This window comes from Microcaecilia unicolor, chromosome 4 (genome assembly GCF_901765095.1).
Source record: "Microcaecilia unicolor chromosome 4, aMicUni1.1, whole genome shotgun sequence".
NCBI lineage: Eukaryota > Metazoa > Chordata > Amphibia > Gymnophiona > Siphonopidae > Microcaecilia > Microcaecilia unicolor.
The window spans coordinates 231,268,269-231,295,192 of record NC_044034.1 but is presented as its reverse complement, the minus strand read 5'-3'; the positions used below and the strand labels follow the sequence as shown (position 1 = coordinate 231,295,192).

General features: G+C 43.0%; 1 protein-coding gene across 1 annotated transcript in view; it reads right to left on the bottom strand.

Moving 5' to 3' along the window:
* Positions 1-26,924, bottom strand: part of HERC2 (HECT and RLD domain containing E3 ubiquitin protein ligase 2) — a 921,269-nt gene that overhangs the window by 775,701 nt on the left and 118,644 nt on the right. The window contains 3 exon segments of the mRNA XM_030201308.1: positions 5,790-5,903; positions 16,077-16,234; positions 26,392-26,543. Coding sequence (XP_030057168.1) covers positions 5,790-5,903; positions 16,077-16,234; positions 26,392-26,543 — 424 coding nt within the window.

Below are 26,924 nucleotides of genomic sequence, written 5' to 3'. Positions count from 1 at the left end.
GGTCCAGTTCGCAAGCAATGTCTTTTTCAGGACATGGTGCAAGGGAACAGTGGACGCTTCCTTAGGTGGAGAAGGATAGTCCAGGAGCTCAAACATTTCAGCCTGGGCTCGTCCTCCACAACCACCGGGAAGGGGATGGCCGTAGACATCTCCCGGACAAAGGAAGCAAAAGACAGACTCTCGGGAGGAGAAAGCTGTCTTTCAGGAGAGGGAGTGGGATCAGAAGGAAGACCCTCAGACTCCTCGTCAGAGAAATATCTGGGATCTTCTTCTTCCTCCCATGAGGCCTCACCCTCGGTGTCAGACACAAGTTCACGGACCTGCGTCTGCAACCGCGCCCGGCTCGACTCCGTGGAGCCACGTCCACGATGGGGGCGTCGAGAGGTAGACTCCCTCGCCCGCATCGGCGAAGCTCCCTCCGCCGACGTAGTCGGGGAGCCCTCCTGGGAGGTGGCCGCAGTCGGCACCGCACGCTGGTACCGACGTCGGGGACCTCACCCCGGGCGATGGGCCAGCCGGCGCCACGCTCAACGGTACCGGAGGCGCAAGCACCGCCGGTACCGGAGGGGTAGGGCGCAACAGCTCTCCCAGAATCTCTGGGAGAACGGCCCGGAGGCTCTCGTTCAGAGCGGCTGCAGAGAAAGGCATGGAGGTCAATGCAGGCGTCGACGTCAGAACCTGTTCCGGGCGTGGAGGCTGTTCCGGGCTGTCCAGAGTGGAGCGCATCGACACCTCCTGAACAGAGGGTGAGCGGTCCTCTCGGTGCCGATGCCTGCTGGGTGCCGACTCCCTCGGCGACCCAGAGCTCTCGGTGCCGACGCGGGGAGGAGACCGGTGTCGATTGCTTCTTCGACTTCTTCCGAAGCATGTCACCGGAGCTCCCCGGCACCGACGAGGAGGACGTAGAATCCATCCGTCGCTTCCTCGGGGCCGAGACGAAGGGGGTCGATCTCGGGGGGCTGTACCGCAGGAGCCCTCAGGGTAGGAGGAGACCCACCCGAGGGCTCACCGCCACCAGCAGGGGAATGGACAGCCCTCACCTGCACTCCACTCGATGCACCACCGTCCGACGACATCAGGAGACGAGGTCCCGGTACCACCGACGTCGATGCAGCTATCCGATGTCTCGGCGCCGATGCAGAGGGCCGATGCCTCGATGCACTCGATGCACTGGCAGCCAAGGAAGAAGGTCTGGACGCTGATGACGTCGATGCACACGATGACCCCGGTGCCGATGCCGACGAAGAGCCCGAGAACAAAACGTTCCACTGGGCTAATCTCGCTACTTGAGTCCGCCTTTGTAAGAGGGAACACAGACTACAGTTCTGGGGACGGTGCTCGGCCCCCAGACACTGAAGACACGAAGAGTGCCTATCAGTGAGCGAGATTACCCGGGCGCACTGGGTGCACTTCTTGAAGCCGCTGGAAGGCTTCGATGTCATGGGCGGAAAAATCACGCCGGCGAAGTCAAAATCCGAAATGACGAATTTGGAACACCAAAACTTTAAGGGAGAAAAATCTCGACCGAGGCCGAAAAGAGGCCTACCCCGACAACGAAAGAAAACTTACCGGGGCAAAACTGTAAATACGGGAAGGGGCAAACGAAACCCAAGGGGGTTTCCGGAGCACTTTCCGAACGAAAATGAAACTTTTCCTAAGAAAAACACGTCGATTTAGATAACGGACGCGCGAGGTAGACTCTCCGGGGCTCGACACGACAAAAACACAGCCGTACCGAGTGCGGACGAAAGAAGACTGGCCGGCTCGAGCCGGTTTCGGGCGGGAAGACGGCCGCGCGGGCGCGCGAGAGCTAGCAAAGGACTTTGCTAGGAAGATTCCGATTGGAGGGGCTGCCGAGGACGTCATCCATCAGTGAGAACAAGCAGCCTGCTTGTCCTCGGAGAATACATATTATATCCCACCTTTAACCGTTGGGATGCAAGGAGGATCACAAATAAAGAAACCTTCACAGAAAAGGGAATTAGCAACTTTTCCTTGATTATCTTGAAACTAAATAAATTTACAATTGTTGATCTAAAAATAAATACATTTTAAGTGCCCTTCGAAAAAGATAAGACAACCTAATTTGACAGATTTGATATGGAATAATATTTTAGCGCTTTGTTAAGTGAAAGTTTGTTCCCAGATACTTTAAACATACCTTCTTCACTGATGGAAAATCTAAATTCAACCTATGTATACTTCTTCAATATGGCCTAGTCATAGGAAATAGCAAAAGCTGTACTATATTTTCTGAATTAAATCCATAGAAACTTTTATAAACCATACAGGCTATTTTAAAATGGAGAAGCAAATCTATTTTAAGCCAATGTAGTTTGTTTGAAAGTGGCGTTGCTTCATGAAACTTTCCTAAACAGAAAATCAGCCTAGCAGATGTATTTTGCAACAGTTGCAATTTCCTAAATAATTCCAAAGAAAGAAAGCAATACAGAGAACTACAATAATCCGGGTAATGAATTAGAATAGCCTGAGCAACAGTTCTAAAGATCACAGAACTTGGTGATGATCTTATAGCTCATAAGCGAAGCAAATTAATTAACATTTTTTGTACGCTCATTAATCAAACTCAAAAGAGAAGTCTGAATCTAGCATCACACTAAAACTCTAGATTTATTGCCTGTTTTAAACAATGCAGCTGAGGATAGCGTGACCTCATTTGACTGAATTGCTTGGAAATCACCAAACCAAAGCAGCTTGGTTTTATGTTTATTTAATCTTAGAAAATTAATATTTGTCCAATTATCTACTATAGTAATATACTGCTTCACACATAAGTTTCCTCAAAAGTACTTTGTTCTGGGTGGGCATAGAATAAAGATGACATCTGTATATGATAGAGAAAAAAATTTCGTTTCAGTCAAATCCTTGCCCAAAGAGCTCAGACACACGTTAAGTAACTGAGGGACCCTTGAGGGACTTCACAAGTAAATGACCAAAAAAATTCTTAACCATCTGTTCTTGATACTCTATGTTCTGTTTTTCAAAAACTCCACAAAACCAATCAAATATCATGCCTGTAATTCCATCTTACTCAACCTTATCTGAAAAACTGAGAAAATAGGGGATGATCAACTAAAGCTCAACATGAAGTTAATCATAGAATCTCAACTCTCCTGCCTGCCACTCCTCAGTACCTATTCCAAACCTTTTAGTTCTTCACAGGCAGCAACAAAATAAAGTCTAAAATGGCACAAAGGCACCAGGAGCCTTCAGAAATGGGATACAGTTCTTTATTAATAACTGTCAATATGTACCCGACAGGGGCCGTGTTTCGGCGCACAGCGCCTGTGTCAGGGATCTGGTGTATTCAGAGGTTTCTTTCCTTACTAAGTAGGATAGTGATCGTATGGTTCAAGAAAAGTAAACTCGATGCGTTAGGTAAGTCCAGTCCCTTGAAGAGACTGGACTTTCCTAATACATCGAGTTTACTTTTCTCGAACCCATACGGATTGCTATCCTACTTAGTAGGAAAGAAGCCTCTGTCTTTGAATACACCAGACCCCTGACGCAGGCGCTGTCGCGCAGAAAAACGGCCCGTGTCGGGTACATATTGGCAGTTATTAATAAAGAACTGTATCCCATTTCTGAAGGCTCCTGGTGCCTTTGTGGCATTTGTACTTTGGACCCTCTCAAGTACTGCTCTCTAATAAATAACTAAACACTTACAGAAGAAGCTCAGAAAAAAAGACTGCCCCCACTCACAACATCATCATCTTAATTAATAAAGATAAACAGGAGAATAGCTCTAGAAAAAATATCCTCCAGAAGGGATTCTAGAAAAACTGTTAATCTAGTTTATCCCTATCACAAAGACCAGGAGTCTGCGCCCCTTCATTTTAAGGCACATCTAATATAATAAAACGCACCGTGAACGTTCTGAAGACAACATTCTGAAGTCACTCAAACATTCCTTGAAGGGTTCGTGGATTCGTGGTGTGAAGCCAGCCAGGCTGCCAGCCGTCTCTGCCCCGCCCTTGCGTCAAACGTCATGACGTCCAGGGCAAACGTCATGACGTCGAGGGCGGATTAAAAAACAAACAAAGCGCAGCGTCAGGGAAGGAGGCGGCGCTCCGACGTCTCTAGCCTTCCCTTCGCTGTGTTCCGCCCTTCTTCTGACGTCAAGGATGACCGTCAGAAGAAACTGAACAAAACGAAGGAAGGCTAGACGTCGGGAGCGGAGAACCGCCTCCTTCCCTGACGCTGCGCTGCCGGAAACCGCCTCCACGGAGGTAAATTTAAAAAGAAAAAAAAAAAAAAGGATGTTGGGGGGAGAGAAGAGGGTGGGCAGTTGAACAATGGGAGCGGGAGGGCAGAGGAGAAACGACAGCAAGGATGTGAAGGGGGGGGGAAGAAGAGGGCGTGACAGGCTGGGACATGGGAGACAGAAGAGCATGGATGCGAGGGGGGGTCATGGAAGGGAGAGAGGGGAATTGCTGGAAAAGGATGAATGGAGGGGGCAGGGGACAGAGAAGCATGGATGGGCATGGATTGAGATGGCAGGGCTCAGGGAGAGAGGGGAATTGCTGGAAAGGGATGAATGGAGGGGGCAGGGGACAGAGGAGAATGGATGGGCATGGATTGGGAGGCAGGGCTCAGGGAGAGAGGGGAATTGCTGGATAGGGATGAATGGAGGGAACAGATGGGCATGGATGGATATGGATTGCAGGGCAGGGCTCGGAGAGAGAGGAATTGCTGGATAAGGATGAATGGAGGGGGCAGGGGACAGGAGCATGGATGGGCATGGATTGGGAGGGCAGGGCTCAGGGAGAGAGGGGAATTGCTGGATAGGGATGAATGGAGGGGGCAGGTGACAGGAGCATGGATGGGCATGGCTTGGGAGGGCAGGGCTCAGGGAGAGAGGGAAATTGCTGGATAGGGATGAATTGAGGGGACAGATGGGCATGGATGGATATGGATTGCAGGGCAGGGCTCAGAGAGAGAGGGGAATTGCTGTATAGGGATGAATGGAGGGGGCAGGTGACAGAGGAGCATGGATGGGCATAGATTGGGAGGGCAGGGCTCAGGGAGAGAGGGGAATTGCTGGAAAAGGATGAATGGAGGGGGCAGGGGACAGATGGGCATGGATTGGGAGGCCAAGGCTCACACTCTCTCTCTCATATACAATATCTTTCTGACTCTCACTCTCACACACTCTGTCTCACAATGTATCACATTCACTCTCTATGTGCCACACAGTCACTCACACACTTGCTTGGTCTTGTACACTCACTCTCACAGAGAATCTGTGTCTCACACACACTCTCTCTCTCGCACACACACACTCTCTCACACTGTGTCTCACATACACACTTGCACACACACTCTCTCACACTGTGTCTCACATACACACTTGCACACACTCTCATTCTCACACACACACTCTCACAAACACACTCACACCCAGACTCACTCTCTCTCACACACACACACTCACACTTTCACTCTGACTCTCACACAGTCACTCTCACATACACTCTCCCAACATACACACTCCGAGGAAACCTTGCTAGCGCCCGTTTCATTTGTGTCAGAAACGGGCCTTTTTTACTAGTAAATTAATAATAACATAGAATTCACATCAGTTATTTTTCATCTTTATATGATCTCCACTTGTTGGATTCTGAAAAAAATGGATATGATTGTATAGGCTTTTCTTTCTTTCTCTGTAGTGTTTCAACTGTGTAAGCTCCCTTGATGATGTTATACTAGACAAGCATATGATTGGTTTCTTATTTATATCGTGGTTTTAAAAAAGTTTAGTTACTAACCATTCTCAGTCACTGCAAGAGTCTGGGCATCTCCACTTCCACAAGAGACATCAATGACCTTCAAACCTTTCAGTCCAGTTACAAGCATAGGAATAGTCTGATCTTCACTAGAGCCTCCAAGATATAAAGACATTTTTCCAAATGAAAAAATCACTAGTATATTTGATTATTTAAAGGTACTGAAATGAAACACATGTTATGAGGAATTTTTAAGTAACCATACATGCAAAATACACCATCAGGATAAAAATTTCATTTTTGTTTGGTGACAAAAAGTGACGCATCAATTCAAAATACAGCTGTTCAAATTCAATACACAATGTCAAATTCTGTTCTATAATGCACAGAATAACCAAGTTACAACTAAGTACTTTGAAGAGGTACAGTATTAAAAGTCCCATTGCAGCTTGAGAGTCTGGAGTTCTCTTTGAAATTAGAAGCCAATGGATAAAATGGGGATTTTTCTACCTGCATATTTTGAACCTGTTCTGAACCAGATGTGAATATATTCATTAATACACCACAGGTATTTCTATCATGCAAACCTTCCTTTCCCCCAACTCCTACTCTAGTCCCACTCACTGCAATTAAAAGTGGGTGTACTACCATAGCCAGAAGAAGAAATTAAGTCTTACCTGATAATTTTCTTTCTATTTTCCTTCCCACTTCCATCAACCAGCAGGAAGAGATAGAGAACTGAAAATTGAGCTGAGACATCTCACTTGGCATCTAGTCCAGCTCCTCAATATTTACGTAGACATGTAGTAAGGAGAAACAGATTAAACACAACCTTAAACAACTTGCTAACCTAACAATAACCAGATGAGCACACATGTGTGGACCTCTCATCTCTGGACAACTTGTAGAGAACAAGAGATCTGCAGGAAGCACCATGCAAGGTGACAGTTGTTATTTTACCCATTACCAACTAAACATCTCAGAAACCTCAGATGGGCCTCTGGCATAGTGGGAAGAAGTAATGAAAAGAAAATTATCTGGGAAAACCTAATTTCTCCTTCCTTACATAGCTTCTCACTATTCCAGAGCCTGTAGGATCTTTAAAAGCAACCCCTAGAGGGAGTGGGAACCTGGCACTACCCACCCTGAGGACCGAAGTCCCAAAACTGGCTTTAGAGAGTGTCACAATGTATATCCTGTAGTGTTTGACAAAGGTATGCAGCATCAACCATGTTGTCACTTTGCAAATATCCATCAGAGACAGTAAGGAAGTCTCTACCCAGGATGCTGTGTATATCTGGTAGAATGAGCCCACAAGACCTGAAAAGCCTGCTTCCCCACAAGCAAATAAGCTGACATGACAGTCTCCTTCAGTCATCCTAGCAACCGTGGGCTTGGAAACTATGAGGCCATCTTGTTTACCAAAAGCACAAAGAATATGTCTGATTTGTGAAACTCATTCATGGCTTTTAGATACATCGAGAAGCTTCAAGGAAGAATACTGAGCCTCTTCATCATGTCTGCGAAAAGACGGAAGCTCCACAGATTGGCAGAGATGAAACGCTGATACCACTTTCAGAAGAAAGGAAGGAACCATATGCACAGAGACCCCCTGCCTCTAAAAAGCGAAGAAAGTGATCCTAACATGAGATAGCATGAAGCTCCTAAACTGTATGTGGTGATGCAACAGCCACCAAGAATGATTTCTTTAGCATAAGATTTTTTCAAGGATGCCTTCCAGAGTGGCTCAAAAGGAGGTTTCTAAAGATCCCTAAATACTACACTAAGGTTCAAGTCAGTGTACAAAAGAGAGGCTGCTAGCAGCCCACTGCCCACAAGACCTGAACGATATCTGGGTGAGCCGCAAGCGACGTCTTCTGTAGTAGGCCCCTGAAAGAGCCAAAGTCGAAGTCTCATAAGGCATTTTGCACTGCGCTGCCCTGAGCGGCAAGCAATATATTGACCACTGAGACTCCTGTTCTATCCATGTGCCCTGTGCCAAATGGAAATTGTAATGAGCTCCCAAACCTGACTGGATGGCATCGCTGCCACCACCTCCCATTGTATTATTGGAAAGGGATCTCAGACAGTCAAATTCTTGGGTGAAAACCACCACTGATTGCTCCATCTGGCAACCACCTTCCAAGGAAAATAAAGATCGTACTTCTGTGACACTGGAGACAAGCAGCTGAGAAGAAATTCCTGTAATGGCCACATATGAGCCCTTGCCCATGGCACCACTTCCATCGCTGCTGTCATTGACCCCAGAACCTGGACATAGTCCCAAGACCTTGGGCCGGACTTGACTGAGGGACAGGACGAATCTGTTGAACCAGCTTCGGACCTCCTGTGAGGAAGATCCTCTCCCTTGCTGTGTCAAACAGAATGTCTAGATACACCAGTGCTGCGATAAAGTTAGCATGCTCTTCTCAAAATTGATCACTGAACCAAAAGACCATACTAGATGGACAACTTTGTCCACTGTCACCATGCTGTGCAAACAGGATGACTCAAGAATGAGCCAGTTGTCAAGATATGGGTGAATATTGATTCCCTGGCACTGAAGGAAGGCTGCCACCACCATCATTGCCTTCATAAACGTTTTTGGTGCCATGGTGAAACCAAAGGGCAAAGCCCTAAACTGGAAGTGATAGTCCAGAACCACAAAATGTAGAAACCTCTGATGTGGCAGCCATATGAGTAAAGCACAGAAAGGAGTGAGAAATAAACCAGGCAAACCAGACGCAAACAAGGAGACTTCAAACGATGATAAACAGTTTACTGATGAAGACTCAACACAGTACTGTGTTTTGGCTGTTAGCCCGCTTCAGGAGTTTTTATATAAAATATGTAAAGACACACACAGGATCTATGGCTTCCTCACAAAAGGTCTTTTTAAAAACCACATTTCTTCATCTTATTGTACCATCATTCTTTGACCAATTGATGTCTTTACATATTTTATATAAAGACTCCTGAAGCAGGCTAACAGCCAAAACACGGTACTGTGTCGAGTCTTCGTCAATAAACTATTTGTCAACATTTGAAGTGTCCTCGTTTGCCTGGTCTATTTCCCATTTCTTTCTATGCTGTTATTTCGTCATGGAATCTCTGCGTTCCCCCACCCCGTCGAACCCTCACCAAAGTCATATGAGTATATGCAAGTACGCCTCCTTGAGATCAAGGGCAGTGAGAAATTCTCCCTCTTGAACCAAAGCTACGACTGCTCTTAGTGTCTCCTTGTGAAAAAGGCAAATTTAGAGGCAGCGGTTTAGACCTTTGAGATCTAATAATGGATGAAAGGTGCCTTCCTTCTTTGGGACAATGAAGTAGACGAGTATCTGCTTTGTCCTTGTTCAGCCTGAGGAACCAGAGTGCCAGCAAGGTATCTATGGTGGCCTGAACCTTGACCACCTTGGTTCCCTTTTGACAAGGAGACGGCAATGTAACCCAGACTGAAACCCACACACACTATCCGCTGATACCAAATCCTCTGGCAACAAGTTCCAGAGCTTAATTATTCATTGGGAGAAAAAATATTTCCTCCTGTTCACTTCAAAAGTAGCACTAAGTAACTTCAAGTGTCCCCTAGTCTTTGTAACTTTTGAAAGAGTAAAAAAAAATCTATTTACGTTTAACCGGTCTATACCATTATTTTGTAGACCTCTATCATATCACCCCTCAGCCTTCATAAACCCCCGCAGATAGCAGACTGGATTCCAGATGCCCCAAACACAAAAGCCAACCAAAACTGCTGCTCTACCTGCTTATCAAGTAACTCGAGGGCAGAGCCCCAAGCATGGGAACAGACATTTTCTATGTAGATCAGTGCATCCACTTTAGGGAATGTCTAGTACCTTTCCACCTTTTCAGGACCAAAAGTATACAGATGTTCTAGAACCCCGGGCCCATCTGGGGACTTCCACTCAGCTAACATCATGCGAGAGAAGGCCCTAAGAAGCACAAAATGCTTAGTGAGCTCAGCCAATCCCTCCAATTGAGAGTCCCCATCAAAGGGGTCTACAGTAGGGGACTTGAGAAGCCCAAGGCCTCATTTACCTCGTCAATAAAATGAGGCAGCTCTTCCTGGTGAGACGATCATGTGGGAGTGGCTCTTTTTCCTCCTCTTCAAAAGAAGCTTCATGCTGAAGGTCCGAATCCAAAAGAGAATGGGGCTCCAAAAGACAATCCAGATCCTCCAGGGACCACCCGGAGTCACTTGGAGCTTCAGAAACCACCAGGCCACCTCTGTGTGTTTTGCCCCCAAAATGATGCCCCAGTCAGGGACCCCTGCAGGGCTTGCTTAATCATCTGGGTTAAGCTCTGGAGCCAAAAATTGCTAGTGGGTGCATCAGGACCCTCCCTGCAGACAGACCCTGGGTGGGTAGGAGAGGAACCTAAGAATATAAGAGTAGCTATAGTGGGTCAGATCAATGCTCCATCTAGCCCAGTATCCTGTTTCCAAGTCAGGTCACAAGTACCTGACAGAAACCCAAATCATGGCAACATTCCATGCTACCAATCCCAGGATAAGCAGTTGCTTCCCCATGTCTGTCTCAATAGCGGACTTTTCCTCCAAGAACTTGTCCAAATCTTTTTTAAACCCAGATACGACAAAGAGTTCCAGAGCTTAACTATTCGTTGAGTGAAAAAATATTTCCTACTATTTGTTTTAAAATTATTTCCGTGTAACTTCCTGAGTATCCCCTAATCTTTGTACTTTTGGAATGAGTAAAAAATCGATTTACATCTACTCATTCTACACCACTCAGGATTTTTTTAGACCTCGATCCTATCTCCCCTCCCACTACTCCTCCAGGCAGGAGAGAAAAGTTGAAACAAAATGGCAGTGGTTCCAGCCAAAGACATCAGGACTGTGGGTCCCAATGCCTCCATGAGGGGAAACTGCATAGCAACTCCAAGTCAGAAACAGTCCATTGCAGGAGGGGCAGACAGAGCCGACAAGTTGGTCAACTTAGGCATGGGGCTCCAGCGCCTTTGCCATCCCCCTTACTCACTTTTTTTTTAAGGTTTATTAGTTTAACTCCTCTAACCAGGAAATAAATCAAAACCAGGCACACCAAATAGGATTTTGTTTTCTTTATCCTGGAAGCTGCAGGGGGAGCCCAGGGAAAAACAAACAGGGTAAAAAGGTAATGAGGAGAAAGGGATGCAATCTCGCACTCCTCTGGCAGGGCCCTACTGGGCCAAAACAATATCTCATCCATTGGACACTAACAAGTACAACTGGGGACAGCAGAGCCAAGCTCCGCACTCAATCAGGTCTGGTCTGGTACCGGGAACTCAGAAGCAGCCATTAGTCCTTGGCCTGCAGAGTGAGGAGCTAGGCCATGGACCAAAAGCACCAGCTTGAACAACCTACCATCTGCAAGAGGTAGAGAAAAATACTGGAATTTTCCACTGAGCACCAGGAGGTTATACTGGTGAGTTCACTGAAAGTGCTCAGTTTTTCTCTACCTCCATTTTCAGGTAGGAGGGGATAACACCCATTTTTTTCAGAACAGTGCAGCTGGACAATGTACGATGAAATACCTCCCTAAACCATTTTTTTTTTTTTTTAACAGGCAATGGAACCACTGCACCTAACTGTTGTAGAAGTATCAAGGTTTCACTGGGTTTTGGCAAGGAGATTCCAAGAAAAAAAAAATGTATGAAATGGGTAGGGTGGGGAGGACTTCCCAACTTGTAGCCCCTCCCTGAAAATATCCAGTACCCACTGGTCTTTTGTTATCCAAGTCTATTCCTGAAGGAAGCTGGTGAGATGGTACCCCATTACAACTCTCTCAAAATGGACTTAGACCCCCATCGTTGGGTACTGTAAGCACTGTTTACAGGATGAGATGCTTTCAACCCTGATCTCATCTCTCTTCGAAAGGAAGATTGCCTTGATTGAAAATGAAGGGAAAAAGTAAGTGGAACTTTCTGAATTAAAGCACTTGAGATTTCTCAACTTCAGACTGTTGAAAGAAGTTTTGACAATTCAAATTCTTTACCAAACAAAAATCTTCCTCTAAACGGAAAGTTATTAAGATGTGATTTAGAAGCTGCATCTGCTGATCAGTTTCTCAACCATGGAAACCTTCAAACAGTTAACAAGAAAGAATCCTAATCAAACCATGACGAGTATCAGCCAAACATGCAAAGCCTGCTTCCAGCAGAGAAAAAATGGTCCTAAGAATCAGAAAGCTCAACCTGGTAATTATCAGAACTTTGCTGCATCCAACGAAGACAAGCCACATACAAACCAGAAATAGAGGCCTGTAGACTTAAGGCCTGCACTTCAAAGAACTGTTTCAAGGCAGACTCCACTTTATTATCTTGCACGTCTTTTTGAGGGCAATATAGTCTAACAGGAATTGTAGTCTTTTATGGCAGTTGTAACTACAGTGTCCACTTTAGAAAGCTCAAACCGCTCTTTTTCAAGTATAGGACAGAGGTGAGACATTGTTCACCAGGTGTTATATAGTAATTAAGTAAATGTAACTAGTAACTGTACTCAAGTAAAAGTTTTGTTACTTTTACTTGTAAAGAAGTACAGGATAACATTTTTTATTTTTACTGAAGTAATAATTTCACCAAATGTTACTACTTTTACTCAGTTACATCTAATGCTTGAGTAAAAAGTAAAAGCAGAAGGGATATGCAAATGATGATTCCTCAGTAAACCAAATGAAACAGCAAAATTGGGAACAGAATTTTGCTATTGCAAGCCTTGTCACCCAAACAGTGGATCATCTCATCTTAAATTTTGCTGTTCAGTGAATATAACCTGTAAGAACGGTGGAGTTGTCTGTTTGTTGAATTGGTTAGTGGCATCCAGCCAAACAGAGAGAGGGAGCAAAGTACAAACAAAAGTCCAAATAGCAAAAAAAAAGTACCAGGAGCCTTCAAAAAAGGGATATAAGACCTTTAATCATATGCGTTGGTCAAACAATCTTTGGGTGGACCCGACACGGTCCGTGTTTCGGCGCACAGCGCCTACGTCAGGGGTCTCAGCCAGGTCACAGCAGCTATCCACTTTAGCTGCTGTGACCTGGCTGAGACCCCTGACGCAGGCACTGTGCGCCGAAACACGGACCGTGTCAGGTCCACCCAAAGATTGTTTGACCAACGCATATGATTAAAGGTCTTATGTTCCTTTTTGAAGGCTCCTAGTACTTTTTCTTTTGCTATCCAGCCAAACAGAACAGTGATGAGTTGGGTCACTTTAAAGTGGAGATGAAGCTGAAGCTTGTAGCAATTTTTGGTGAACAGACATACGTCTCTACCATAACAGACTGCACGTCATCCTATGGGAAATTTTACATTGGAGTAACTATCTTCTGGATTGATACTTTAGAGAGGAAGCCTGCTTGTCTGGCCTTAAGACTGAAGGGTTCCTGCACATTTGATGCTCTTGCATCAATTTTCAAAGATATTCAAACAGAGTTTGTCATCAGATGAAAACTGTTAGAACAGACAATGATTCCAACTTTGTGAAAGCCTTCTTTGTAACTGGACAGCATGATGATGGTAGCACTATAGAAATGATGAGTAGTAGTAGTAGTAAAGAAGATGCGTATGATGAATAAGACAGCACTTCTTCTAATGCAGATGATAATGACAATAATGATGGTAACATATTCTTTGCTGTATGGAAGCCAAGTGTTTCAGAGATTCCCTTGATCATAACCTTCAGACCCAGACAGAAAACATCAATAATACTGCAACCTGGCCTGATTTGAAGGAACTTTTTCTCAGAATGAACAATCCACTTTCTGCCAGTGCAGTTGTTAAACACCTTTTTAACTGTACTGGATTAATGACTCACAAGCACACTCACATGAGTGACAGTCATCTTCAAAAATTTAGCTTTACTAAAAGCAAAGTGGATTGAATTGTAGAGCAGTAAAGTTGATGAGACAAAAACGTTAATAGTTGCAAACACTGTAGTTGTGGTACTTTTACTTTTTACTCAAAAAGTATTAAATTACGACAATAACTTTTTAACTTCTACTTAAGTAAATTTTTAATGCATTCTTCACTGTACTTTTTACTTAAGTATTAAAATATATATCTACGCCTATGTTTACTAAGGCGCACTATAGGCGCATTAGTGTTTTTAATGCACACAAATGGTTTATACGCGTTAAGCGCTAATGCGCCTTAATTTTAAAGGCGTGTTAGATACGCTAACGCACCTTAGTAAACATACCCCTTAGTTTTACTTTTACTTAAGTACTTTGGTCTAGTCCTTTGAACAACACTAATACTCACAAAGACATCTTACTTAGCAATCAGTCATTCAGTACACCTCTCAAACGCACTGCAGTCAGTCATTCACTACCCACACTGTCACATACACAAACGCACCACATCCACTCACCGCACACCCCGACCCCCTCCACACACACACACTCCACTCACTCTCTCAACTCATGCAGTCAGTCAGTTGGTAAGTACGTGGCTTGAAACATTTGGTTCCAAGAATACAGTTTCATAATGTGCAAAAGTGCCTTCATCTATTTGTGAGAAAGGTTATACCTCTACTTACTCTAACTGTGAGAAAAACAAATGCATTTACTTTGGTATAACTTTGCATAATTTTGATTTTTGTGGGGCAAATAATTTTAAATTTTAGGCATATAATTCACTGGGATGTAATTATCAGTGAAAAAGACAGTCGTGGAGGGGCATAATCGAAAGGGACACCCAAGTTTTCCTGGGGACATCCTTTAGGACGGCTCCAGCAAGGGGCGGAGAAACTCGTATTATCGAAACAAGATGGGCGGCCATCTTTTGTTTCGATAATATGGTCAGGGACGCCCAAATCAGCAAATTTAGGTCGACCTTAGAGATGGTCATCCCCAGGACTTGGTCGTTTCTGATTTTCGGCAATAATGGAAACAGAGGACGCCCATCTCAGAAACGACCAAATCCAAGCCATTTGGTCATGGGAGGAGCCAGCATTCGTAGTGCACTGGTCTCCCTGACATGCCAGGACACCAACCGGGCACCCTAGGGAGCACTGCAGTGGACTTCACAAATTGCTCCCAGGTACACAGCTCCCTTACCTTCAGCCAGATGCACTAACTGAATGGAAAAAGCCCTTCCCTTACCAATCCCTTAGCGATTTGGAAAGGAACGAGCATGCATGAAGGAAATCACATTCAAATGAGCTGCTCGCTGTTAGCTCATTTGCACACGATTTCCTTCCTAAGGAGGGGAAGCCAGTGCAGAGCAGCAAAGCATTATGCGTGGCTGCTCTGCGCATGCCAAAGACGGCTTCATAAATGCAGACAAGCTGCGTGTATAATAGCCGTCTACAACCTTAAATAAATTGCCATCTACAATCTTAGAAAAACACAAGTCCAGGTGAAAACGTCCAAGTGCTCGTCAGGGACGTCTTTTTTTTTTTTTTTTTTTAAGAGTATGGGTGAAGGACGTCCTTCGCTATGCCTTCGTCCCTGCGACAGACAATTGAGGACGTCCAAAATGTGGATGTTTCTGTGAGAAGGACGTTCATGCCTTTGCTATGCGTCCGACACCCCCTTTATTTATTTATTTGGATTTTGGATCACAAGTAGCAGCAGTGGAATTTGAACCGGCCACCTCTGGATTGCAAGACGAGTGCTCTAACCAGTAGGCCACTCCTCTACTCCACTCCATTGAAACGTGGCCGTCCCTGTGGGGGGGGGGGGGGGGGGGGAGTTCAGGACGTCCCAAAATATTTGAAAGTAGGACATCCACGCCTTTGCTATGCCTCCGCTGACACACACACCCCAGGTGTGACACACATCTGCTGCGATGGACCCGAGAATGACATTTCAGGCTGTCAAAAAAAGTTTTTAAAGTTGTTTTTTTCAGGGTGGGAGGGGGTTAGTCACCACTGGGGGAGTAAGGGGAGGTCATCCCCGATTCCCTCCGGTGGTCATCTGGTCAGTTCGGGCACCTTTTTGAGGCTTGCTCGTAAGAAAAAATGAGCCAAGTAAAGCCACCCAAGTGCTCGTCAGGGACGCCCTTCTTTTTTCCATTATCGCTCGAGGATGCCCATCTGTTAGGCACGCCTCAGTCCCATCTTCGCTACGCCTCCGACAACTTTGGTCATCCCCGCGACGGGAAGCAGTTGGGGACGCCCAAAATCAGCTTTCGATTATGCCAATTTGGGTGACCCTGAGAGAAGGAGGACGCCCATCTCCCGATTTGTGTCGAAAGATGGGCGCCCGCTAGTGTTGCCTAAGCTACCTTCTCAAATTCATAAAAAGAACAAATTAAAGTAAAATTTCCTGCTACAAATATCACACTTTAAAAATTGAAAGAAATGTTTACCATGTCCTAGTCTGCCATAGTTTCCTCGACCCCAGGTATACAGCTCACCATCAGCAGTAATAGCCGCACTATAAGTACTTCCACAAACAATATGAACAACGTGTTTTCCGATTTGCTTCCCCGACAAAGAGGCTACCATCTTGGGCTCTTCCAAAGACCTAATAAAAGAAATTCAGAATTTAGAAAACAAAAGTAATGGTAAGAGATTTGGATTTATATCATGCCATTTTCACCAATAGTTCAATGTGAACTACATTCAGGTACAAATGTATTTTTCCTGAACCTACAGGGCTTACAATCTAAGTCTGAACCAGAGGAAACAGAGGTTTAAGTAATCTACCCATTATAAGAAGGAGCAGCAATGGGATTTGAACCATGGCTTCCCCAGTTCTCAACTCATTATTCTATTTTTTGTATCAGATAACAGTCCAAATGAAGAACAACAGTAGACATGAGATTTCAAACACTTTCATATTAATTAGTTTAAATAAATGACATCCAACCTTCAAGCCTATATTTCAATTATCACACAATTAGTTGCTTCAAAGTCTGGAAAAAGAAAAAAAATATGAATTATGATGCTGAATCTTTCAAAAGGAAAAAATATAAAGTCAATATGATGAAATTTTCAAAATTTACACCAGCTGCTGAAACGTCAGTCTGGGTTTATTGGCTAAAAACTAAAGCAAAGTGCAATTAGTGATTAAAGTGATAAATATCCTCTCTAAAATCATTTGTTACAAAAGTTTAAATAGCAGCAAATCAGTCTGATATACAGTAATTAACGTGATACAGTCTTCCACAGGAAATATGAATTAATACTCTCAGCCACCATGGAAAGGAAATAATGAACAACAAACATGACATTTATACTCCATCTTAACTACAGAGCTCAAAACAGTTTATACTTAAAAGTAGAAAAAAAAAACAAATGAATAAATTTGCTCAGTACTACAATTACAATAACTGACTAAAATTTGTAAGAATAAAAGTTAGCACAGATATTTCCAAAATAACCACGTTTCAGCTCTTTCCTAAATTATAAATAATCAATTTCACGTCTAGTACCCGTGTCACAGAATTCCATAAATTTGGTATAACCTCACCCACAAATCTCTAGCATTTGTTGATTTTTAAATGAAGCCGATTGCAATTCAAATTTATTTGTTTAATGTTCTCTTAGATATTAAAACAAATTTAGGGACCTTTTTACCAAAGTTTAGCATTAGCATGCACTAATGGAATTAGAGCACGCTAAATGCTAAGAAGCCCATTTTATATCTATGAGCTTCTTGGCATTCAGCACATGCTAAGTTTTAGTAAAAGGGACCCTTAATGACTCAATATTTTTCCAAATAAACAGAACCAGCACCATATAACAACATGAAAGTTAGGCATAAAATATTAAATTTGTGCTGCCACTGGGAGCCAATGTAACAAATAGAGGGGATACTCTCTCCCACTTTTTGTTTCCCTAACACAATTCTTACAGCAGTATTTTAGATAAATTGCAACCTCTGTATTGCAGTTTGAAAAGCCCCCAGATATGAGTTTCAATAATCCAGTTTTCATAACACACATGCAAGTGCTGTCTTCTGAAGATCTTCCACTGAAAAATAACTCTTAACATGATGCAAAAAGCATAATTTGATGATACAATATAATATCTCTTTCTAGAGTTGAATCTAGCCATATTCCCAAACTTATGGCCTTAGTATGAAGAGACACTTACTTTCCATGCAAAACAAGTTCTGTCATTGGGGGGGGGGGGGGGGGGAGGATTAGAATTGTCAACTATCCATAAGATAATTGTTTTTTCAAGTATTTAATTTTTTTTAATGGTTTGAAATCCTATTCAAGGTTCAGTGATAACTACCCATCTCAAACAAAGTGTTTGACAATGAAGTCATTATTGGAAATACAATCTGGAAATCACTGGCATTCTCATCTCTCTAAACTCTGCTTTTGAAGAACTAAAAAAATAAATTAAACAAAACTGGTGAAAGCAGGAATACCCATGATCATGTTAATGAAATTTCATTGTGCACTTTAACAAATCATTTTCTATTTTTTCAAAAACTGGAAAACCAGGCTAGAACAGATACCTATATATCATCTAAATCTCTGTAATAAAAGATCATGATCCACCAGGTGAAAAGCACTGGATAGATTCAATTACATCAAGAACACAGATATACCCCTATCCAATAACAATCTAAGTCAGACACCAAAGCCAGCAGATAAGCTGGGGTACTATATTATTTTCTGAATCCTGATTGCATTGGATCAAATATACCAAATCTACCTAAATATTCTTGAAGTTTAGCTGCCAATCAGAAAGCAAGTCTTTTAATAAAGTGAAAATTCAAAAATGGTACCTGGAAAATACAAAATTGGATCAATATATTATAGAGTATTCCCCATCATTAAAATTTTTCACCACTGCCAACGGGTATCAGACAAACTTCAAAAATACAGCCCTACAAATTTCCAAGTGATAGGATATCTGGCTTTACGAATGACAGCAGTGTATACAGTTTGAATGCCAAAGCAGCACAACAAGTAGAAAGATTTTCAAAAGCATTAAACTAATAAAATAAGCATAAACAAAGATTGTATATTATTATAGAAACATCATCTTAAATAGTATTCTGCAAGATTGCAAATCACTCATGTGACCACTCTCAGCCTGGAATAGAAGGAAAATTCTAGCCCCTTTTCTACAACCAAAAGCCTTTTGCTTCCTAGGCAAAGTAGTCCACACACTGCAGCTTCCTCATGATTCCTCTAAGTTCTATTTATTAAGTTTTAATTGAATGGGTGAGTTTGTGTAACTACAGAACTGTTGACTCACCAGCCTCAAATAAGCAACTTAACTTTTACTCTTGAGAGAACTGTGCTCACGTTATAAAATTATGCAAAGGAACTTCCAGGGTGACATCAGCAAAGTATGGCTGCTTAATATAGTCACAACAAGAAGAGGAAGACCTCTGCAAAGCTTAAAGCAGTCAAAAGAACGAAGGTGGTCAAAGCATTTGTCACTCTATTAAACTTCTCATCCTCTTGCTTTTTTCATTAGCGACAAACCATCCAAAGGTTCCAGGCCACTTATCCAGGAGGATAACCAGTGGGATACTGTCATACTGGGGTACAAATTATATAGCAGTGATAGGGTGGATTGAATTGGTGGAGGGGTAGCATTGTATATTAACGAGAGCCTTGAATGAAATAGATTGAAAATTCTGCAGGAAACAAAACACATCTTGGAATCCCTATGGATTGAAATTCCATGTGTAAAGGGGAAAAGGATAGTGATAGGAGTGTACTACCATCCGCCTGGCCAGAATGAACAGACGGATGTAGAAATGTTAAAGGAAATTAGGGACGCAAACATACTGGGCAACACAATAATAATGGGTGATTTCAATTACCCCGATATTGACTGGGTAAATGTAACATCGGGGCATGCTAGGGAAGTAAAATTCCTTGATGAAATCAAGGACTGCTTCATGGAGCAGCTGGTACAGGAGCCGAAAAGAGAAGGAAAAATTCTAGACCTAGTCCTTAGTGGAGTGCATGATCTGCTGCAGAAGGTAATTGTGCTGGGGCTGCTTGATAAGTGATTATAATATGAACAGATTTGATATTAGTGTTGGAGTAAGTATACACAGGAAATATGTTAGCGTTTAACTTTCTGAAAGGAGATTTTGATAAAATGAGAATGGTGAAAAAAAAAAAACCTAGACAAGCAGCTGCGAGGGTCAAAAATTTACATCACGCATGAATGCTGTTCAAAAACACCATCCTGAAAGCCCAGGCCAAATAAATTCCGCATATTAAAAAAGGAGGACGGAAGACCAAACAACAGCCGGTAGGTTAAAAAATGAGGTGAAGAAAGCTATTAGAACTAAAAGAAAATCCATCAGAAGAAGGAACTGACTGAAAATAATAAGAAACAGCATAAGGCATGTCAAGTCAAATGCAAAGAACTGATAAAAAGACAAAGAGGGACTTAAAAAAAAAAAAAAAAGACTGTGTTGGAGGCAAAAAAAACACATAGCAAAATTTTAGGTACATTAAAAGCAGGAAGCCGGCAAAAGAATCGGTTGGACCGCTAGATGACCAAGGGGTAAAAGGGGCGATCGGGGAAGACAAAGCCATAGCGGACAGATTAAATTAATTCTTTGGTCTTCACCAAGGAAGATTTGGGAGAGATACTGGTGCCAGAAATGGTATTCAAAGCTGATGAGTCAGAGAAACTGAATGAAATCTCTATAAACCTAGAGGATGTAATGGGGCAGTTCTACAAATTGAAGAGTAGCAAATCTCCTGGATTGGATGGTATTCATCCCAGAGTACTGATAGAACTGCAAAATGAACTTGCGGAACTACTGTTAGCAGTGCTTTTTTTGTAGAAAAAAAGGTACCGGTACTCATTATGGGTGGGGTCACCACATATGGCTCCACCCCTGATAGCCACACCCACATTAGCCTCACCCCTTATACCAGCCATGGCGCATATAAACAGACATCATTGAAAATATACTAGTATAGGAGAAAAACAATAACTTTTTTCATTATAAATCATTTCTGTAAGATGTTACAGCTCCAGTATACCCAGTGCAAAATAAGACAGCAGATGTAAATTCTCAAATTGGACAAATTCCAAACACTAAAATGAAAATAAAATTATTTTTTCTACATTTGTTGTCTGGTAACTGTTTTCTATCCGTACTGGTCCAAGTGTCTGATTCTGCTGCTCTCTATCTGTTCTCTTAACTCCGTTTCCAGGGCTTCCTTTCCATTTATTTCTTTACTTTCCTCCTTCCCTGTCCAGCATTTCTCCTCTCTCCCCGCCAACCCCTACATCCATCCATGTCCAGCAATTCTCCTCTATCTCCTGCTCTCCTCTCCATCCATTTCCAGCATTTCTCCTTCCTCCCCTGCCATCCCATCCATGTGCATCTCCTTCCTATCTTCCCTCCCCTCCATCCATGTCCAGCATGTCTCCTCTCTCCCCTGCCCTCCCCTCCCATGTCCAGTGATTCTCCTCTCTCCCCTGCCCTCCCCTCCTCTCCAAGTCCAGCAATTCTCTCTTCCCTGCCTTCCCCTTCCATCCATGTCCAGCAATTCTCCATTCTCCTCTCTCCTCTGCCCAACAATTCTCCATTCTCCTCTCTCCCCTGCCATCCCATCCAATCCATGTCCAGAATGATTCTCCTCTCTCCCCTCCCCTCCATGTCCAGCGATTCTCCTCTCTCCCCTGCCCTCCTCTCCTATCTCCTCCTATCCAAGTCCAGCAATTCTCTCTTCCCTGCCTTCCCCTCCCATCCATGTCCAGCAATTCTCCATTCTCCTCTCTCCCATGCCCAGCAATTCTCCATTCTCCTCTCTCCCCTGCCCTGCCATCCCATCCAATCCATGTCCAGAATGATTCTCCTCCCTCCCCTCCCTTTCATGTCCAGTGACTCGCCCCAGCCTCCACCTGCCCCCGAGATCATTCAAACCCCAGCCCCATTTGCCCAGACCCCCAGCCCCACTTGCCCACACACACACACCCCAGCCCCACTTGCCCACACACACACACACCCAGCCCCACTTGCCCACACACACCCCCAGCCCCACTTGCCCACACACACCCCCAGCCCCACTTGCCCACACTCCCCCCAGCCCCACTTGCCCACCCTCCCCTGCCCGCTCCCTTCCGTTTACTCCTGGCTGTGTTCCCTGCCTTACAAAACTTTTCTTTTTTACCGAAGTCGCGAACCGGCAGTCTGAAGGCTGAAGAAAGCAAACAGCAGGCAGGCTCACTCCTTGCATCGCGTCGCTTCGTTTCCCTGCATTCTCAGCACGTCCCGCCCTCGAGGAAAGGAAATGACATCAGAGGAGGGCGGGACGTGCTGAGAATGCAGGGAAACGAAGCAACGCGATGCAACGAGGCGAGCCTGCCTGCCGTTTGCTTTCTTCAGGCTGCCGGTTCGCGACTTCAGTAAAAAAAGAAAAGTTTTACAAGGCAGGGATCATGGCCGGGTGCAAACAGCAGGGAGCGGGCAGGTGAGCCCTCAGACCCAGAAAAAAGGTGCCGGTACATTGTACCGGCGCATACCGGCACAAAAAAAAGCACTGACTGTTAGTAATATATAATCTATCCTTAAAAACAAGCATTGTGCCGGAAGATTGGAGGGTGGCCAATGTAACACCGATTTTTTAAAAAGGTTCCAGAGGAGATCCGGGAAATTATTAGACCACCGAGTCTGATGTCGGTGCCGGGCAAAATGGTAGCGATCATCATAAAGAACAAAACTACAGAGCATATTCAAAAGCAACAATTAATGAGACAAAACCAACATGGGTTTAGTGAAGGGAAATCTTGCCTCACCAATCTATTACATTTCTTTAAAGGGGTGAACAAACATGTGGATAAAGGTGAGCCAGTTGATATTGTGTATCTGGATTTTCAGAAGGCGTTTGACAAAGTACCTCATGAAAACCTCCAGAGGAAACTGGAATCATGGGATAGGAGGTAGTGTCCTATTGTGGATTGAAAACTGGTTAAAAGATAGAAAACAGAAAATAGGGTTAAATGGTCAGTATTCTCAATGGCGAAGGGTAGCTAATGGGGTTCCCCAGGGGTCTGTGCTGGGGCTGCTGCTTTTTAACATATTTATAAATGATCTAGAGATGGGAGTAACTAGTGAGGTAATTAAATTTGCTGACGACACAAAATTATTCAAAGTCGTTCAATTGCGGGAGGATTGTGAAAAATTACAAGAGGACCATATGAAACTGGGAGACTGAATGTCTAATTGGCAGATGACATTTAATGTGAGCAAGTGCAAAGTGATGCATGTGGGAAAGAAGAACCCAAATTATAGCTACATCATGCAGGGTTCCACGTTAGGAGTCACCGACCTAGAAAGGGATCTAGGTGTCATCGTTGATGATACGCTGAAACCTTCTGCTCAGTGTGCTGCTGCAGCTAAGAAACCAAATAGAATATTAGGTATTATTAGGAAAGGAATGGAAAATAAAAATGAGGATGTTATAATGCCTTTGTATCATTCCATGGTACAACCGCAACTCGAATATTGTGTTCAATTCTGGTTGCCACATCTCAAAAAAGATATAGTGACAGAGAAGGGTGACGAAAACGATGAAGGTGATGGGACGACTTCCCTATGAGGAAAGGCTAAAGCGGCTAGGGCTCTTCAGCTTGGAGAAAAGACAGCAGAGGGGAGATATATAGAGGTCTATAAAATAATGAGTGGAGTGGAACGGGTAGACGTGAAACGTCTGTTTACGCTTTCCAAAAATATTAGGACTAGGGGGAATGCGATGAAGCTATAAAGTAGTAAATTTAAAACAAATCAGAGAAAATGTTTCTTCACTCAACGTGTAATTAAACTCTGGAATTCGTTGACAGAGAATGTGGTAAAGGTGATTAGCTTAGCAGAGTTTAAAAAAGGTTTGGACGGCTTCCTAAAGGAAAAGTCCGTAGACCATTATTGAATTGGACTTGCGGAAAATCCACTATTTCTGGGATAAGCAGCATAAAATGTTTTGTACTTTTTTGGGATCTTGCCAGGTATTTGTGACCTGGATTGGCCACTGTTGGAAACAGGAAGCTGGGCTTAATGGACCCTTGGTCTATCCCAGTATGGCAATACTTATGTACTTACAAATCAACCTTTTAAATTACAGAAAATTGCTGATGCTTTTAAAGCACTGAACTCTAGCAAAGCTCCCGGCATGGACAGCTACCCAGTTCAGTTTTATAAGACTTTCAGTTGTCATATAGCTCCCAAGCTTCAAGAACTATTTCATTATTAACAGACTTGCCCTCTCTACTGGCTCAACTTTTTTTGATGCTATGATAGTTGTCTTTCCTAGAACCTATGGAGATCAAGAAATATAGTCCCATTTCCTTAATCAACGTGAAAGCAAAAATCTAAGCCAAAATCTTAGCTATGAGGCTTAACAGGGTTCTCATTCAGACCAAACTGAATTTATTCCACACGGACATTCTTATTCTAATACTCAGGACTAAGACTTTAATACATGGGGCTAAGAATTCACCTTCCTCAATTGCTGACTTCTTAGATGCAGAGAAGGCTTTTGATCATGCCGCATGGTCTTACCTCTTCCAAGTATCAGAATGGCTTGGCTTCAGATCCTCTGTTATTAAGAGGATCCATATTCTCTATGAGGCTTCAACTGCTAGATTATGGATTAATTCTGGTCCATCACAAATATTTCATCAATCACGCAGAACTCAAGAGTTGTCCACTTTTACCATTGCTTTTTGACACTGCAATGGAACCACTGGTGATGGCAATAACACACTCCAAACAGCTCATTGGTATTACCCTATAGGGCAATGAGGGCAAAGTATCTTTATATGCTGATGATATGGTAGTTTGCCTCTCTGGCTGTTCTGTAAACCACCGTTTACAGAATTTGTACAATCATTCTCTCAAATCTCCAGATACAAGGAAATCTGAGAGAAGTCTATTCTTCTTCCATTGAATGTTCATCGCACTAAAGCACAGACTGCTGTTTCAAATATTCAATGAGAGCTCTCTGGAGTCAAATATCTAAGTACCAAATTATTTACTGATGTGGACATCACTTTGCGTAAGGAAAGATAACATCTTCTGGATAAACTTAAAGATGTGATCACCAGATGGTCCCCCTTACACCTCACTTGGTGGGGACATATGGAGACTATAAAAATGATTCTTGAATCTCTCATTAACTATACCCTCATGATGCTACCCTGTTTTGCACCTCTTTCTTTGCTACGCTCAACATTTATTGAGTTCCTTTTTGTGGCATAATAAGCAACCCAGATTGGCACTATGCAAACTAAAAATGCTTCGTACTAGACTTTCCTGACTTTTATTCATATCACATTGCATTTACGGTACAGAAAGGCCTCTGGTGGTTTCTCAATGAAGCAGGTGGTTTCCCTCCTTGTTTGGTCCATATTAAAGAACTACTGCTCCCTCTTCAGCCGTCGGAAATATTTGTCTTGTAAGCTGCCTTCCAAATATGGTATTCCTGTTATTCTCTCAACTAAACGTGCATTGGAAATTATTCACTTTTTTACTAATAACCCTTGGTTGGCTTCCTCCTATCAACTGTTAAGGCACAATCCGGAAGTTACTGTTGATAAGCAACCTATATTCGGGCAGAATGGATCAAGTGTGGAATTAGATCTCTTCATCGCGTCTTTGCTGGATCTTTACCGAATTCCCATTAATTTCAGTGATTTCAACTTCGCTATGCCTTGTTGCAATTACCTACCTTAACTAAGATGGTTTAGACCTCCCTTTTATCTGTAATTTCTTCTCTCAAATCGGGCCGTGTCAACTCTCATGTTTAAAAATGCCTTAATTGATAAAAAATGTAATAATTTGTGCGCTTTACACGCTATATGGGAGAAAGACCTGGTTCAAGCTTTAAGTTTATTAAGGGTTTATACCCTACCTGTCAAATAATGTCTGAGCAGCTTATAATAATAATTAAAAAATAAAAAAAAAAAGAGAAATGAGGTGCAGAGATAACCGACATTGAGTGAAGAAGTGAAGACAGACATTCAACAGAGTTAATTAGCAGTTTAAGCATGAAGTGTTATGAATCTATGGTCTTACAGGGATCCTTTTTTGTCAGCAGTCCAGGCCTTATACTATTTACTGATAGCTGAAATAGGAGTCAGTGGGATATCCTGAGTTTTTTGAAATAGCAAGAGGTACATTCTAGACCACTTAGAGACATTTTAGGAAACCCAGAGGTCCAAGGCATACATACTAGGGGAGAGGGGGAAATTTTTCAAGATATCTGCTTTTACAGACAAAATTCTGGTTCACATAATGGACCCGGAACAGTCTTTACCAACATTACTGGAAAAATGTAAAAAAAATGTGCATAAATGAAAACGCTACAGAACAACACAGAGAAGGTTCAAAGCACAGAATACGATTCAAAGCACAAAAAAAGTACCAAGAGCCTTCAAAAATGGGACAAGTCCTTTTATTCTACAGCGTAGATCAATCTTGTACATCAATGACCCAACTGATGTACAAGAATTATTCTACAGCATAGATCAATCTTGTACATCAAAGACGCAAAGGACTTGAACTGTTTTTGAAGGCTCTAGGTACTTTTTTGTGTTTTTAAATGAAAACACTACTCAGACTTTCCCCACACCACCTCTACTGAACATGGTTAAATGTGTACATATACATGGCTTACGTTTGCATTATCATTAAAAAAAAATCAGGTGGATATTATAATAAAGGAAATTTACACATACACTGTATCTCCATGGCCTAATCTTCCGCCATCACCACAGCCCCAGGAGAAAACCTCTCCAGTTGATGCCAAGGCCAGATAGTGTTGTCCATCTGAATGTGCTGCAATTTTCACAATGTTCTTGGCGCTAAGCTGGTGAACCATTTGTGGCACCTGAAAAAAAAGCCCCAAACAACAACTTATTTATATACCGGTTTGATATTTTTTCCATTTTAGTAGGCTTTTTTCTTACCCTGAACAAAGATTGTAGATTAAACTGATCCTGTTTTAAATCAGTTATTCAACAACCTAGATTAAAAGCTTTCTGTTAGTGTTTACCACCCAACCTCTGTAAACTTAATCTGATTTATAGGTTGTTAAGCTAAGAAAATAACAGCAAGAAACTTCCTAATAACCCTGAGACTTTGTATTAGATTAAGTATCCCTATTCTTTTAGAACTTTAACTTTAAATACTAAACAACTCACCAATACAGACAGCAACCGAGCACTGAAAACAGGGGCTATCCAACCTTTTGCACGGAGTGCCAGGTCTG